The sequence below is a fragment of the Triturus cristatus genome, chromosome 5_2 (genome assembly GCF_964204655.1).
Source record: "Triturus cristatus chromosome 5_2, aTriCri1.1, whole genome shotgun sequence".
NCBI classification, from domain to species: domain Eukaryota; kingdom Metazoa; phylum Chordata; class Amphibia; order Caudata; family Salamandridae; genus Triturus; species Triturus cristatus.
In genome coordinates, this window is record NC_140588.1 from 728277611 (window position 1) to 728295507 (window position 17897).

Genomic DNA, 17897 nt, shown 5'->3' on the forward strand with positions numbered 1-17897 from the left:
AAGGCCCCGCTTCTCAATTTACAGGGTACTACATATTTTTACTCTCTTTCAAAGGTACTCTGGTTACACTATCAACTGGGATAAATCCTTGATTTATGTACTGAGGGGAGATACCCCACTGCTTCCCAGGGGGTGTGAAGCCAAAATTGTAAAGGATGGCTTCCATAGGTATCTATATTACGCAAGATTCATCAGTTTTTTACAATAGGAATCTAGTGCCACTCCTGAACCGCCTTCGGGGGGGATGTACAGCACTGGAAAACATTGCCGCTCACGCTACTAGGTAAAGCTGCCCTCTAAAAAATGACTACGCTACCCCACTTTCTATATGTCCTACAGAATACTCCGCACGTGGTTCCGCCTCGCTACTTTCAATCTGTCGACATTGAGGTGCGCGCACTGCTTTGGGATGGGGGAGCTTCCCGTATTGCCCTTACCAAGCTTACAAAAAGCTGGTTTGACAGCGGCATTGCCTTGCCGGCCATTGAATCCTCTCAGCTTGTGGTCCTGAACCACTGGACACATCGTCCTATTGCGGACCCCGCCTATAGTATGGACGGGCATAATATGCTCCCAGGTAGCCATCATAGGGCACTTTATGTTGGTGCGAAATACTCTCCCATATTCACCCGAACCTCCACCACGGTGGCTCCGTGGAACAAAGCGACAGCTGCTTTTGGATGGAACGACAGAGTTACGCGGGTGAACCCAATGCTCGACTTGTGCCGATTGGGGATGTTGTCTAGGCACCCAAGGTTCGATAAGTGGTAACTAATTAGCCTCTCAAAGGTTGGCGATATGTGGAAGGCGAGTGGAGTGACTCCTTTCACTGACCTGCAGAGAGACTACCAACTGCAGAAGGGGGGAGACCTTTTGTTACCTCCAAGCACGCAATGCTCTTAGCTGGACGGTCCCTAAAGGAACGGATCTACCAGTCTCCACTCCCCTGGAGGACAGGCTCCTGGATGACTACCTCCAGGAAAAAGCCATTTTACTAACCTCCCGTAAAATCTTGAAGAACACACCTGAGGCCTAGGATAGACCTCTCTCCAAATGGGTGACCGACATTGGGGACATGGACGATGACGACTGGCGGGAGGTCCTCGCCTCCCCCCGCGAGGTGGCGATTCAAACGTATTCAGCTTAAACTACTCCATAGAGTCTATTATACAAGTGCGTCGCTGGTCAAGGTGGGTTTGCTGGACTCCCTGGCTTGCCCTCGGGGATGTGGTTATGTCGGTACCCATTTACACCAGTGGTGGGAATGTCCGGTCCTTCAATGGTACTGGGAGAGGTTCGTATTGGATTTGTCCCGTATTATAAGGTACCTATTACTCTTTCCCCCGACTCTGTCTTTTAAATATCTGGGAAGCCACTGACCTTTCTGCTTAGAGAGATTATGAGTTTCTTTGGGTTGCATGGTGGCGAAACGAAATATAGCACGTATATGGAAGGGAGGGGTCCCACTGCGCCACACTGATTTGGAGTCTGATATGGACTGGTGTATGCAGGCAGAGAGAGTGATTTACTAAAGTAGGGGCTATCCCGCACAAATGGACAAAAATCTGGGGCACATGGAACGAAAGCAAGGGTTTGCTCTGTACCCCATTCTCCAATTCCCCCTTAGCACTGATTTACAACGAAGATATCTGACGCATGAATATAGAGGAAACTATATAATATGTGATCAAAGTATTGACCCTATTTTAATCTTTGATAGTAACTGTATACCGATCATGACTGCCTGTGAAGGTTGATTATTGCACCAGATTGTATTTTTTTTATTTTTAGTTGTTTGTCTGTTTTATCTTCAATAAAAAGGTTATTAAAAAAAAAAAAAAAAAAGGATGCACCATGCAGCGGTGTTTCCAAGAAACTGCAAGGTACCAATGCTTACTGTGAGGTAAATGGTATTTTGTGCTAGGACTATAGCTGGCTGGCAAAGCACCTTCAAGGGTCCAGGACTGGGGTGGCACCACATTGGGGGGGGGGGGGGGGGGGGGCAGGACTATCTGGAGGCAGAGTCCAGGTGCTGTGTTTAAGGTGGTTGGACCCTTTTCTGTCCCTGAGGCTCTGATCAGGAGGCCAGCCAACTAACACTTGGAGTCACACTGGTGGTTCTGGGTTCAAGATGCAAGTCCAGTCATTCTCACTCAGGCAGCTGGGCAGCAGAGTAGCAGTCCATCTTCTGGGTCTTCAACAGATCTAGACGTGTACTGAAGTGTTGGGTCCGAGGGTCCACTATTTATGCCTGGTTCCCACTTTGAAGTGGAAGAAGCTTGTAGAGTCCTCCCCCTAAAGAGGTGTCTGAAATTTCCTGCCTCCCTGTCCTGTCCCCATCTTGTCTGGGGCACAAAAGAATAGTGTGAAACCATTTGTGAGTGTGCTGAGGCAGGGTCTTGGTGATTTGCAAGTGTGGAAAGTGACAGCTCCGCCCCCCTGTCCCATCCGAAATGGCCCATCCTACCAGAACCTATTCCCCCTTTGTCTCATTGTCTGAGAGCAATACACAAAGGCCAACTGTCAGCTACTCCGAGTCACGTGACCCAGGATACAGACTTCATGAACCAGATATTTGAGACAAGAAAATGCCATCCTTCCAAAAGTGACATTTTCAGAATTGTGACTTAAAATCCAACTTTACCATTAAAGAGAGCTTTAAATTACAATTCTTTAAAGACCAAACTAAATATTCCAATCTGCTTCCATCTGAACTGTGTAGGAGAGTAGGATCTGCACTTATAATGCCCCCACTTTTTTTCTGATGTTATCACTGGTTTCTGGCTATAGTCTGGCTGGGTCCCTGCTAATCAGGGCCCCAGCCTCTCTGTTCTCTCTAAACAAATTGGAGTACATATTAGATGCACTAGTGATTGGCTACTGTGGTACCTTATGAGCCCCTAGTATATGGTACCTTAGGTACCAAGGGCATAGGTACTTCACAGGCCTACCAGGGGCTGAAGCATGTATTATGCCACTCCTGGGAAGCAGACTAAATCTGACACCACAGGCCTGCTACTGCAGCCTGGGTGAGGTAGTGTTAGCACTCCTCACTGAGATATAGGTTACCTATGTCTCACCAATCAGAAAGAAACACGTTAGTTAGATTCCTCACCTTAGAATATCCCCAGGCGTCAGGCTGTATCCGGAAAGATTGTTCGTCAGCAATACCCTTGCGCGTCGCTAGGCGTCGTCTGCGGCTCCGCGTCCGTCGTCGGCGTCGTGATCGCCGGGATGACGTCGTCGGAGTACTTAGACGCCGCCCTCGCGCGCTGACGTCAGTTCTTTTTTCCGCGCCAGTAAGCGCTGATCCGGGAAGAGCATACCCTTTTAGTCACTTTTTGACTAAACTTTTTGAACTCTTTTCGTTCTATTTCAAGTCGACCTCGACTCTGGTGCAGGTAGGGATGCCTGGATTCAAACATTGTGATGCCTGTCACCGACTGATGTCGGTCACGGATCGCCACCGCCGGAGTCTCTATTGCCTTGGGGCCGACCACGATGCCGAGTCGTGCCTCGACTGCCGGACCTTGACGGCTAGGCGGGAGCGGTCCCGCAAGCTGCTCGAGATCCGGCAGACCGGTCGCGGAGCCGCAGTCATCACCGCTCATCGGGGTCGAAGTCTTTTCATTCCGGTAAGTCGAAGCACAGCAAGAAGTCGAAGAGACAACATCGCTCTTCTGACTCCCCACGCCGGTCGCGCGACTCGGCTGAGGTTTCGGGTGGCACCACCCGCGCGGCTCCGTTGGAGCCGCAGGAGTCCTGTCCGACCCCATACCCACCGGTCCCTGGATCTGACGCGACTCCGGCGGAGATCAGAGACTTCCTCGTGGCCATGAGGAGTCTGGCTCCGCCGTCGACGCCTGCCAGCGCGCCTTCGGGCCCCGCGGGCTCAAATGGGAGGCCTAGTGAGCTGGCGGCTCCGGCCCCAGCGCCGTCGTCGACTCCTGTCCCGACTCCGCAGGCCCCCGCGGGATCCAGGCCTGGATCCCGGTCGATGCCGGTCGACCTTACGACTCCTCCGCCGGCGCCGACCCCTCCGGTGCCGCCCCCGGCGCCGCCTTCGGACAACGCCGTTCCCCGGTTTAGTCCCGGTCCGGGCCCGGCGTCAGAGAGGCGCCAACCGGCGCCGATGGATGACAGATTCATCTACCGCCCGGCTCTGACCTTTCCACCTGTATACCAGGAGTCGGATGACGGAGACGACTGGGAGGGGTCTGAGGACACTCTGGCACGGCAGTGCTAGTTATCTCAGGACTGGGCAGACAAACTGGGGGATGCCAGTGGTCTTGATACCTCCCCTGACACTGGCTTCATCTCTCCTCCATCCGTGGCTACGGAGGAGGGTGCTACGTATTCTGTGGTGCTGCGCAAGACGGCCGAAGCCCTCGGGCTAGAGCTGCCTGCTATGGCCCTGAGGACTAATCTCCTCACTGAAGTGCTTCAACCGCCGGCAAGCTCCTCGGTGCCGCTGCTGCTGTTCAATGAAGCACTGACCGACGTTCTGATGGGCACCTAGTCCAAGCCCTCCACAGTTCCTCCTGTGGACCGGAACGTGGCCCGGTGCCACCGCCCTGCACCGGGCGACCCCAGTTTTCTGTCGGTGCACCCCACACCGAGAGCCTGGTTATCCAGGCCTCTACCTCCCAGACCTCCTTCCCGTCCTCTCCCCCAGATCGGGAATCTAAAAGGTTGGAACAGTTTGGGAAGAAACTGTTCTCCTCCCTTAGTTTGGGGTTGCGGTCTATCAACACCGCGTGCCTTTTGGACGTTTACTCCCACTCCCTGTGGGATACGGTGGTGGACGTGCTGCCCCAGTGTCCGGAGGATGCCCGGACGCGCCTCGCCCAGGCTCTTGCCGAGGGGCGGGATGCGGCATGGTATTCAATCCGATGTGGACTGGACACAACGGACTCGCTGGGCAGGGCAATTGCGACCACGATGGCGATTCGTCGCCACGCCTGGCTGAGGTCCACGAGTTTCTCTGGGGATGTCCAGAGCACCCTCATGGACATGCCCTTCGATGGCCGTCGCCTTTTTGGCGACAAAGCGGATAGTGCGCTGGAGCGCTTTAAGGACTCCAGGGCTACGGCCAAGTCCTTGGGCCTCTCGGCCCCGCACCCGCAATCTTCCGCTTTTTGCCCCTTCTGTGGCCAAGGAAGGTGCGCCCCCTCACGTCCGTCTAGCCACAGGCCGCAGAACCAGCCCCAACGTGGTCGCGGACCAGGGGGACAACGAGCCGGTCCGTCCACATCAACCCCAGCAGCATCCGCCTCAAAGCCCTCCTAGTCCGAGCTTTCAGGCCCATTCCACGCCAGTGGGAGGCAGAGTTTGCCATCACCTGCTCCACTGGCGTACCATCACATCAGACAGGTGGGTGCTGCAAATCGTCCGAAGGGGCTACTTCCTCTCCTTCGAGGCGACCCCTCCAGCCATGCCACCGAATTTCGGGGGATCACTTGCAACTTCTGCAGGAGGAAGTTACGGCCCTCTTGGCCAAGGGCGCCATCGAGCGCGTTCCTGGTCCAGAAGTAGGTTGTGGTTGTCATTCCTGTAGGAGAGTAGGGTCTGCTTTCTATGTTCACCCCCACTTTTTGCTTTTGCTTTACTGGTTTTCGACTTAGATGTGGCTGTGGGCCTGCTAATCAGACCCACAGCCCTGCTGTTCTCTCTCTAAACTGATACTATGTACTTTAGGTGCATAACCCATTTGGATAGGATCACCTTATTGGCCCCTGTACAGTGTACCTTAGGTAACCAGGGCATAGGTGTACCCTAGGCCTACCAGGGGCTGCAGCATGTATTATGCCACCCCTGGCCTGGCCTTCCATTATGACACAACTGGCTGATCACTCAGCTGGGGCAAGGTCGTGTAATCACTCCTTGCTTAGGTGTAGTATTCCTATACCTATCTTATATATAGACACATGTGTACCTATCAGCCACTCCTATGGCAGGCCTTAACAATCCTGGAGGCAGAGTGCTTGGTAACATGTGAGATGGTGCTCTAGCATGAGCTGAGCCTGTCTGCAGCTTTCGGAACCATGTCCTTATAGCTGTTCTATGACATAGCCTACCATATACTCTTAAAGTGCCTTATAATCTTAAACGGTTATGGTAACTATGGTTTGGCTTTATCAAAACATGTCGTGTAAGGTGTCTAACACTTTGGAATAATACCCCCATCCCATTTCTGGGGATGAGGATATTATCCCTCCCTTCTAGAGGGAGAAGACATGTTGTAACCTACTTACCCGGTTAAAGTTAACCAGAGCCCCAGCATCACAAAATGGATGCTGCTGCCACGACACAAGTCTGACCTCCTGCTGCTGGGAGTGATCCCGGCAAGGGAGGCTTGGACAATAGGTTTCCTGCCTTGGGAGGTGCGAGCACCACCCCAGACATGCCTTAGTGTATTGGGGCAGGGAGGGATGAATGAAACGAGACACTGCCTAGGGCACACAAGGTGTCCCATGCATAGTCCAGTTCAAACCGGTGCTGGGGCACACCAGCCCCAGTCCTGGCGCGAAACTGGACAAAGGGAAGGGGGTGTAACCACCCCCCTCCCAGGTCCCACCCATAAGGCGTGACCTAGCAGGCAACCCAGCCCCCCAGATTAGTATAAGAGTGGTAGCTGGGCCCCAGGAAATTAGATTATCCTGAACCTGCAACTTGAACAGAAACTCTGGACCTTCGACATTCGACGAAAGAAGAAGACTGAAGAATCTCCCTTGTGGCCAAGGAGTGGCTACCCTGTGCAAACAGGCACCATCAAGAGACTACCCTTTGCTTTGCTAAAGTTCTACAAGGGACCGACTGCAGAGCCCGACCAGAGCCTTGACTTCCAGACTTCTCCGACCCTGATCCACATCCACAGCCGAGCTGAGATCCGTGGAGGCGACGAGAGACGTGGGACCGGCTACCTGGGAAAAGTGGTGAGTACCTTCCAGCGCAGCTTCTGAGGTACCCTCGAAGTTGTGCACCGGGGATTGAGAAGCCCCAACCCCAAGCACCATCTGCACCGAAGATCAGCCCCCCACACTCCACAAGTCCTGCGTGGGGCCCTTCTGCATTTTCCTGCTTGCTGCGTCTGTCCGGTTGCTTGCCCGTTGGCTAGCGGCCTCTGTGACGACACACCTTTAAATATTCACTGCTGGTTTGGCTCCTCCAGACTGGCTCCCACTTCTTTGCAAAAGAGAAGCACCCCAGACCTTCCTGGTCTGCACCAGAAGCAAGTCCTTCGTTCTTCGTGGGTTCCGCTTGCCAAGGCTTGGTGAGTCCTAGTTCGACTTCGACGCCGCCGACAGCAAGAGCCTTCGTGGGACAGCTCGCCTCCTGGTCCTGGTCGTCCTCGACGCCTCCTGGTACCCGTGGCTGCAGCGATAAGCTTCACCCTTCACCTGCAATCTTCACGACATCGCCTGGTTCCTTCCTGGTTCCACGTGGTCACTGGCTAGTGACCTTGACTCTGTCCCTTCTGCTTGCAGGTACCCTTCCTTCTTGATCCAGGCCTTGGGATCCACCGGACACTCTGCACTGACCGCCTGTCAGCAACTTTCCTTCAGGCATCCATAGAAGTCCACGCCTATGCACCCGCAGCCCGTGGGCTAGGTAACTTGGGTACTTCGGTGCTCACAAGGGTAGTGACTATCCTAGGGTCTAGTTTCCGAGTCTCAACTTTCTAGTTGCTCCAGAAGTGTCCTATTCCAAAACTGTACTATTTCTATCGATTATACGCATTACGCGTGAGTGTTTCCACTCTGCACCTGAATCCCGTGGGCCTCCCACTTCCTAACTGTTGGTAGTGTAGTGTAGCCCCAGCGATTCCCTAGGCCTAGGCCTATCCTATTTCCGTGACAGTGGTCCTTATACCACTTCTTCACTATATGGTTTGCGTGGCCCCTAGGGCCTAACTGTATTACTTACCTGTGTGACTTAATGTATGCTTAAATAAGACTGTGTTGTACTTACCTCGAATCTCATAAAGAGTGCTGAGGGTTTGACTAGAATAAATGCACTTAATTTTATATATATATATCTGTTGTGGCGTCCTTTAATTTGGTATTCAAGGGATTATATATGGTATCACAGCTGGCTTCACATGCCATTCAGAGTTTAGCCTAAGACTGCTCTTGTCCATGCTACCACTAGGATAGCTGGTCTATAAGGTTGACTTTACAACCAATCACCATAAGGGTTGTTTGGACTGATATAAGGTGTACACTAGAACTAGTGACATCATACATCAGGCCAACTTCTCACAATTCCCACTACTTTCTGGTTCCCAAGAAGGGCAAAGGGGGCCTACGCCTTATCTTGGACCCCAGGAGCGTCAACACCTTCCTCCGGAAGGAGAAGTTCAAGATGCTCACCTTAGCTCAGGCTCTGGCTGCCCTAGACCCTGGAGACTGGATGGTAGCGTTGGACTTACAGGCCACTTATTTCCACATCCCCCGTCCTGCCGACCCACCGGCGTTACCTGCGGCTCACGGTAGGCCACAAGCACTTTCAGTTTACCGTGCTCCCCTTCGGCCTCACCAGTGCCCCTCGGGTGTTCACGAAAGTGCTGGCGGTGGTCGCAGCTCACCTGCGCAGATTAGGGGTTCCAGTCTTCCCCTATCTCGACGACCTGCTGTTGAAGGCGGGCTCGCCCCAGGCAGTCGTCTCCTACCTCCAGACTACGGCCGACCTCCTGCATTTGCTGGGGTTCTCCATCAACGTGCCGAAGTCGTATCTGAGTCCCTCCCAGAAGCTCCTTTTCATCGGAGCGGTTCTGGACTCCGCACAGTTCCGGATCTATCCTCCGGAACAGCGGGTTCGGGATATTCAGGCTCTGATTCCGATCTTTCAACCTTTGTCCTGAGTTTTGGTCAGGTTGGTGCTGCGGCTGCTGGGTCTGATGGCCTCCTGCTGGTACATCACGCCAGGTGGTGGATGCGGGCTCTGCAGTGGGACCTGAAGTTCCAGTGGGCCCAGCATCGGGGCAACCTGTCCGACCATGTCCTGATCTCAGAGGGCACTGCAAGACAGTTACAGTGGTGGCTCACGGACCGCGATTGGGTCAGTGGCAGATCCCTCTCCCTACCCCAACCGGAGCACGTAGTGGTGACGGATGCGTCCCTCATGGGATTTGGGGGCCACATGGGAGAGGCGGAGATCAGAGGCATCTGGTCTCCGGCGGAGTCCCGGCTCCATATCAACCTATTGGAGCTGTGGGCGATCCGGCTTGCACTGAAGGCGTTCCTTCCCTCTGTTCGGGGAAGTGTAGTGCAGGTGTTCACGGACAACACCACCGCCATGTGGTATTGCAACAAACGGGGCGGGGTGGGGTCGTGGACCCTTTGTCAGGAGGCTCTGCGCCTCTGGACATGGCTGGAACATCAGGGCCATCATCCTGGTGGTTCAACACCTGGCGGGCTCTCTGAAAGCCAGGGCGAATCTATGTCATCATCCCGCCGTCTTTTTCCCCGCAGGGAATCACAACGCGGTCCTTACAACGACCGCTTTGTGATTCCGCATACCATTACTCCGCAAGTCGGAACAGCGACTTGCGGAGGGGGGAGCTGGAGGTTGGAATAGTATAATTTACTACTCCAACTCCAGTCTGTGCAGAAACTAGGGAAGGTGTTGGATTTTAAATCCTACACCTCCCCCCCCCCCCCCCCCACCCCTCCTCCGCAAGACGTTGTTCCGACTTGCGGAGTAATGGTATGTGACATCACAACGCGGTCGTTGTAACGACCGCGTTGTGATTCCCTGCGGGGAAAAGGTTGCGTGGTAAACGTTGTTTACCCGCCATGGCGTCTGAACTCGCATGATGGATCACGAATGGCGTCTGAACTCGGACGTGGCGCAAGGCCTCTTTTGGCAGTGGGGAGAGCCTTGGATAGATCTATTCGCCACCGAAGAGAACGCGCAATGTCAGCAGTTCTGCGCGTTGGAATTTCCAAGGCGGCTCTCGCTCGGAGACGCTTTTCGTCGCGAGTGGAGTTGCGGTCTGTTGTACGTCTTTCCGCCTATACCACTTCTGCCCAGAGTGCTGAAGAAGATCAGGCGCGACCAGGCCCAAGTCATCCTTGTGGATCCGGATTGGGCACGAAGATACTGAGCTACTCAGTCTATCGATCGATCCCCCGATTCGACTGCCTCTTCAGGAGGACGTTCTGTCGCAGCAGCAGGGGACGGTCCTCCACCGAACCTGTCCAGCCTCCACCTCCATGCGTGGAGATTGAGCGGCGCCAGTTGATGCCATTTAATTGTCTCCTGAAGTCTGTAATGTTATTCTGGTAGCCAGGCGTCCCTCCACAAAATTGGTATATGCCTGCAGGTGGAACAAATTTGTGGCATGGTGCACAGCAAAGGCTGTGGATCCCATTTCCGCACCTCTTTCTGAGGTTCTCCTCTTTCTTCTTTCCCTGGCCCAGCAGTGCTCTGCTCTGGGCACCCTCAAAGGATACCTTTCGGCTATTTCTGCTTTCTTACGACTTCATGGTCAGCCTTCTCTTTTTAAATCCCCTGTTGTTTCTCGATTCTTTAAGGGCATTACTCACATGTTTCCTCCTGTCCCTTTCGTAATGCCTCAGTGGGATTTGAATCTAGTATTGACCTATCTGATGTGCACTCCCTGTGAGCCACTTCATAATTGTCCCCTTCGTCTTCTGACTTTTAAGACTGCTTTCCTGGTTTCCATCACCTCTGCTAAAAGGGTGAGTGAGCTCCAGGCTCTTTTCTAAGCCTCCTTTCCTTTCTGTCCATCCGGACAAAGTTGTTCTCAGGACTTGTCCTTCCTTTCTCCCTAAGGTGGTAACTGCCTTTCACATCGGCCAGTCTGTTACATTGCCCACCTTCTTTCCGCCTCAGCATCCCTTGAAAGAGGGACACAAAGCGGGCGCTGTCTTTCTATCTGGACCGCACCAAACAGTTCCGGGTGGACGACCAACTCTTAGTTGGCTACGTGGGCGCTAAGAAGGGGCGGGCGGTGCACAAGCGAACCATCTCTCGGTGGGTCGTTTTGTGTATCAAGGCCTGTTATTCCTTAGCTAAAAAGGAAACTTCTGTAGGGCTGAGGGCCCATTCCACTCGGGCCACAGCGGCTACCACTGCTCTGGGCCGGGGAGTCCCCTTGCAGGACGTTTGCCAAATATTATTGCCTGGACAGCCAAGTCCGGAGGGACGGCTTCTTTGGCCGTTCTGTTCTACACGACTTTCGGGTCTGATCTTGGTTCGCAGACCCACCTCCGGGGTTGGTATTGCTGGGGTATCTATTCTAAGGTGAGGAATCTAACTAACGTGTTTCTTTCAGATGAACAAGTTACTTTCCTTCGGTTACGATATATCTGTAAGAAACATTAGTTAGTTAGATTCCTCACCGCCCCACCCATCCTCCCCGTTCTACGAACCGATATCTAGGGTTGAGGTCATCCCTTTCAGGGCCCTTGACTTTTGGCACCAGTGTCGGTCTCTTGCATGGCTCTGCGTTCCTGGCACGGAAAGCTATGTACAAGAACTGACATCATCGCGCGAGGGCGGCATCTAAGTACTCCGACGACGTCATCCCGGCGATCACGACGATGGACACGGAGCCGCAGACAACGCCTAGCGACGCGCAAGGGTATTGCTGATGAAAAATCTTTCCGGTTCCAGCCTGACGCCTGGCGATATTCTAAGTTGAGGAATCTAACTAACTAATGTTTCTTACAGATATCGTTACCAAAGGTAAGTAACTTGTTCTACACACACATATAAGCCTATCTGCCACCCCTAAGGCAGGCCCTATCAATCCTGAGGGCAGGGTGCTTGGTTTACGTGTGAGGGGGTGCCCCTCTGCAGCCCTCAGAGTCTATTCTCTGTGGCTGTTTGTGGATGCGGGTAAACCATATACTCTTAAGTGCATTATAACCTCGCTGTAAATGCTAACTCTGGGATGACTGCATCAAAACATGTCGTGTTTGGTGTCAAACGCTTTGGAATCATACCCCCACACCAGTAACTGGTGTGGTAGTATGCTCCCACCCTTCTAGAGGGGTAGACATGTACCCACTGTGGAAACACGGTAGATTCCTGAAAGAGCCCTGGCATCACAAAATGGATGCCACCAGCACAGACACTGGGCTGCCCTCCTGCTGCTGACCGAAACTCACAGTGGAGGAGGCCCAACAATAGGCATCCTGTCACAGGGAGGTGTCACCACCTTCCAGACAGGATTTAGTGTATTGGGGCTGGGTGGGTGCACTCCTAGCGTGCTTTGAAGTCCTGCACTGGGGGAGCAGTAGGCTCCTCTGTGCATATGCCAGCTCAAACCGGTTCAGGGGCTACCAACCCCTGCTCTGGCGCGAAGCTGGACAAAGGGAAGTGGGTGTAACCACCCACTCCCCTGAACCTCCCAGAGGAGTGGTCATAGAGCTAATCCCTCCCTTTCTTTTAGTATAAGATAGGGAACCCTGGCCATTGCAAACTAGATATCCCTGGACGACGCTCAGAAGAAGAATCCTGGACCTTCAACGTTCCACTACCTGTGGAAGACTGAAGAATCTCCCTTGGAGTCAAGGACTGACTCCCCTGCTTGGCAGGCACCAAAACTTTGAATCAACGGTCGCAAACTTTCCCGCTCCCGCCAAAGTCCCTGCAGCCCCGGAAGTGGATTTCCTGACTTCTCAATGGCTATCGTGATTCCCCAGCAGAGCTGAGGCGAGTGGACCCCACGAGTGACGAGGAACAGCAATACCCGGGTACCGTGCACTATTTTCGAGTGCAATCCCTTCACGACGTTCTACGAACTTGTGCATTGGACCACGTGTGGTCCAAGCCTCCAGCAGGATTTTCACCGAAGATCAGAGGCCTACCACGTCCCGAGTGACCGTGGGCTCCTGTGAAGTGAATCCTCCCGAGGCGCCTTCGCGATCCCTTGCCCGTTGGCTTGTGGGTCCTCTGAAGACTTTTCTATTGAACCAAAGGGCTCCCCTGGTTGCTCCAGGCCTGCCCTGACTTACCCTTGCTGGATGAGTCCCTCAGACCTTGCTGGTCTGCACTGCTGACTTTCTTCACTTTCCACAAGACTTGCTGTTGCCAAGGCTTGTTGGCTCCAATCTGGTTGCCGACACCTCAGTAAGCTGCAGACTTCGTGGGACACTCCGAATCCAGCTCCTGCTAGTCGTCGACGCCTCCTGGATCTCGTGGCTGAAGAGTCAAGATACCCGTGATTACCTGAAATCACCCGACAACTGTGGGCATCCATCTTCCTGGGCCCGGGTCACTGGCAAGTGACTTTGAACACTGTCCCCTCTGCTTTCAGGTCTTTCTTCTTCCGAATCCAGCCTTAAATTCCACCGGACACTTCTCCTGTCTTCACAAGCAGCAAGTCTTCTTTGGCTCCCATTGAAAACGACGCCGCGACCCGACACCAAAAGACACCTATGCACCCAGCTTCCCTGGGTGAGGTAACTCGTGCACTCCGGTGCTCCTGTGTGTGTTGGCTCTCGAACTACTTACCCTGTAAGTGACTTGCTTGTAGACTCTCCCGAAGTACCGTAAAACTTTAAAATTCCAACCGTGACTTGCTCCATTGAAGTCAATTGGGATCCGCGGCTGTGTTCTCACACTGCATGCGTCTCCCGTGGGTCCTTTACTTACCTGCCTTGGGTGGACTAGTGAGGCCCCAGCGTTTCTGAAGACCTTAGGCCTTCTCCCTTCTCAAGTTGTTTTTCTTATACCTCTTTTTTAGTATATGGTCTGGTACGCCCCTAGGGCCCCAGCCATATAAGTGCTTAATTTGTTGTGAAACATTGATTTGTGCATATGTTCCTGACTTCTAATCTCCTAACTAGATTAGTAGAGTGTGTCTAGCAATAAATACATATATATTTGATATATATACCTGTGTAGTGTCTTTTAATTTGGTAATTCAAGAGATTATAAGGTAGAACAAGCTGCTTTACATTCCTCAGAAACTTAGCCTGAGGGCTGCTCCCCACAGCTACCACTAGGATAGCTTTCTTAAAAAGGTTGTCTTAAACCTATCTACCATAAGAGTCGAATTGGACTGGTGCAAGGTGGCCACTATAACTAGTGACCAGCATATGCCAGGCCAACTTCTCACAAACGTTATCACGTATTAAATGTAATAAGGTAAACCCTATGTTACCCATGGGAGAGACAGGCCTTGCCGTAGTGAAAAACTAATTTAAGAGTTTTTCCACTACCGGGACATGTAGAAGTTAAAGGTACATTTCCTACTTTTTAAATACACTGCACCCTGCTCTATAGGCTGTTTAGAGCCTTCCCTAGGGGTGACTTATATGTATTAAGAAGGAAGGTTTAAGCCTGGCAAAAGGTTTATTTTGACAGGTCAAAATGGCAGTTTAAAACTGCCACCAGGCTGCAATGGCAGGCCTGAGACATGTTTTTAAAGGATAGTTAAGCGGGTGGGGTGGCACAATGAGTGCTGCAGGCCGACTAGTAGCATTTAATATACCAAAGGAGTTTACATGTAAATTAAATGTGTCGAATGTGTGTAAGCCAATGTTACCATGTTTTGGGGGTAGAGCGCAAGTACTGTAGTACTTGTAAGCAGTGGTGAAGTGCACAGAGTCCTTAACACCAAAAAAACAGTTTCATAACACAGGAGGGTAAAGGCAACACGTTTGGGGTTGACCCTGCAGAGAGGGCTAAGACCAACAGAAATTCAATCGGAAATGAAACTTTTTTTCTCCAAACATCAGTTGATGAGTTCTGGAAATACACACATTTTCTTTTCGAATATGCACTTTTCAATTTTGGTATACATATATTAATTCAATTAAGCAGTAGTTTCTAATTTAGTAGGCTGGGCTGCACACAGGACGGCTTCTTACAGCCATCTGGAAAGCAACCAGTAGCTCACAAGCTACTCATTAGAGATGCCAAGACTAATGTAAGAAAACCAAGGTTGCTATTGGAAACTGTTTTGCTTTCAATTTAACATTTAGAAAATGTGTTCTATTGCTTTCAGAGACCAAAGTTGCACAGATATCTTGGAGATCTATGATAAAGTAAAATCCGAAGAAAATTGGAACTCTACTGGACAGGCGGTAAGAGACCATGACCATCATAATTCAAAGTACATGTCCTTGAGTGTCTGCAAGATAGTCATAGTCCAGCAGATAGTTAAGCACAAACTGATCCAGAGCAGTTTTACTCTGTCAGTCATCTTTCTTTGTGCTATCTGGCAATAGCTACCTGATCTCCTCGCTCTTCAGAGTTCTTCAGGGGAGCACTAGTCATCTTAAAATATCAATTTTCTCTGTTCTCTTAACACAATTTGCATGTAGATTTTTCTGTGATTGAAAAGCTCCTCTAGGGTTACTCTTAAAATGAAATATGCTTTGTTTCTACCTAGTCTATTAGCCTTTCTTATTTTTCCTTTGGTGGAACCCTAAGTGACAGCCTAAAGAAAATATGTGCTTAATCAAACAGGATATTTAATTTCAAAAGCTTGAGTTTGATGTGTTTTCTAAAGCAATAAGAGTTGTATGCCTCTCAGAGTACATGGATGATTGGGTCAAGATTGTGTGTTGATAAAAATACTCCATTCTGATGAATACTTCTACCTGCAGATTTCTCAAGTTTTAAGTATACCCAGGCACCAGATTGGATATGGGAATTTAGCAGTAAGTCTTCTTCCCCCGTAAATTTTGTTGGGTTTGTGATGTGAGTGGAGCCATAAAGTGCCACCCAGGCCTACTGTTTCCTTTTTTTCCAGGCTCTTCAACGCAGCTCAGAAGTAAATCTCATTGGAACATTTTACCAAATAAAACTAAGTTTTTCAAAACTTTTGTCGTCCTCCTGCCATGAACAAATATCCATTTTGTAAGGCTGTTAATGGCAGCCATGCGATGCGTGTTTGGCCTGGTGCTGTTCGAGTTCAGATCAGTGTCCAAATCATGGTCGTCCTACTCCAAGTCATCAAATGACAAGAAGAAGCAGTACCTCAGGCAAGATAACTCACCTCAAGATGCCAGTCCCACTCCAGCAGTAGGTCTCTATGCCGCCATCCTCCTTTAGCAGATTCTTCAGCTTCAGAACGCCGCAGCTAGACTGGTCCTCGACATCCCCCGCCGCAGTCACATGACACAACAACTCCACTATCTCCCTATCAACAAGAGAATCACCATCAAGCTCCTCACATATGCCTACAAGGCCCTCCATGATGCAGGACCAGAATATCTGAACCACCGCCTGGGTTTTCACACATCCGCCAGACAACTCCACTCCGCCCAACTCACCCTGGTCTCCGTCCCACGAATCCACAAGACCAGGACCAGAGGAAGATCCTTCGCCTACCTCGCCACCAAGACCTGGAACACTCCACCTTAGGCAATCTGCATCGTTGACCCCGTTCAGGAAGGACCTCAAGACCTGGGTCTTCGACTAAACCTCCACAACCTGACGGATCAGCAGCTGACCTCTACCTCCTAACCCCCCAACACCTTTACAAAACCCTGATTGAGTGATTGAGAATCTCAGCTGGTGATCATCAGCATGGTAGAAGATCCTACACCAGTGCTTGCTCTGTTGCCGACTCTCCATCCAACTTAACTGGTAACAACCCAATGCAGGTCATCGCCTTCACATAGGTCCTGCTGACGCTTATATCTGAAAGAAACAGTCAGTTATAGATTCCTCACCTTAGAATTACCCCCAGTCGTCAGACTGGATCCTTAAAGTTTTTCGTCAGCAGTACCTCTGCGCGTTGGAAGGTGGCATCGGTCAGCTCCGCGTCCGTCGTTGGCGTTGTGGTCGCCGGGATGACGTCGCGGTAGCTACTTAGATTCCGCCCTCCCACGCTGTCGTCACTTCTTTCTTTTTCTGCGCTAGCCAGCACAGATTCGGAAGAGAGAGGTACCTCCAGTCACTTTTTGACTGAACTTTTTGAGCGACTTTTGCCGATGTCTTTTTGAGTCCTACCAACTCCTGGTGCACGTAGGGATGCCCGGCTTCAAGGCTTGCGGTTCCTGTACCCGACTGACGTCAGTGATGGACCCGCACCGGGTGTGCCTCTTTTGTTTGAAGCGCGACCACGACCCCAAGTCGAGCTCCGACTGCAGGACCATGGCTCCGAAGTCTTTGCGGGAGCGGTCCCGAAAGCGTCTTGTGCGCCGGCAGTCGGCTCCACGCCGTTCGAGGTCCCGGTCACGAGGGAGGTCAAGGGACCAGTCACGGAGCCATCGCCACTCGTCATCCAAGTCTTCGCACTGGGGGTCAGTTAAGTCGAAGAACAAGAAGAAGTTGAAGAAGCATTGTCGCTCTTCGACTTCTCCCCGTCTGTCAGCTGGCGCAACGAGGCATGCAGGCGGGCCCCTCCCCAGCTCTGCGTGCAGAGCCTGAAGGGCCGACTCCGAGTTTCCCTCCCTTCCCGGGACCCGGAGCGACCTATGCCCAGCTTAGTCAGTTTTACGAGGCAATGCATGCCATCTTTGGGCAGCCGGACTCCGCTGACGTGCCTTCGGGCCCAGCAGACTCAGTTGGGGGTCCTAGGCCTTCTCCAACTGCGGCTCCAGCCCCAGCACCGCAGGGCCCCCATGGATCCAGATCAGCGCTGGCTGACCTAGTTACACCTCCACCGGCGCTGCTTCCTTGGGCACCGCACCGGACGCCGGTCATGCCCCCGGCCGGCGTCGACCCCGGCCTCCATCCTGATGTGTACACGGAGCTGGACCGGCGTCGCATGATGCCGGAACTGCCGCCGGTTGGGGTTTTCGTGCCCCTGTTCACTCCTAGGGTCCCTTTCAGGTCAGATTGGCACCCTGACCTTGGCATGTTGGCTCCACCTCCATCGGCATTGTGGTCGCCGGGATGACGTCGCGGTAGCTACTTAGACGCCGCCCTCGCGCACTGACATCAGTTCTGTACATGACTTTCCG

The 17897-nt window shown here is 52.1% G+C and overlaps 1 protein-coding gene across 2 annotated transcripts in view; it reads left to right on the forward strand.

Annotated features, from left to right (window-relative positions):
* Nucleotides 1-17897, forward strand: part of BRWD3 (bromodomain and WD repeat domain containing 3) — a 1513493-nt gene that overhangs the window by 1215863 nt on the left and 279733 nt on the right. For both annotated transcript variants that reach the window (XM_085607835.1, XM_085607833.1), the window contains one exon: nt 14987-15065. In XM_085607835.1, coding sequence (XP_085463961.1) covers nt 14987-15065 — 79 coding nt within the window. The remainder of the gene's footprint in view (nt 1-14986; nt 15066-17897) is intronic.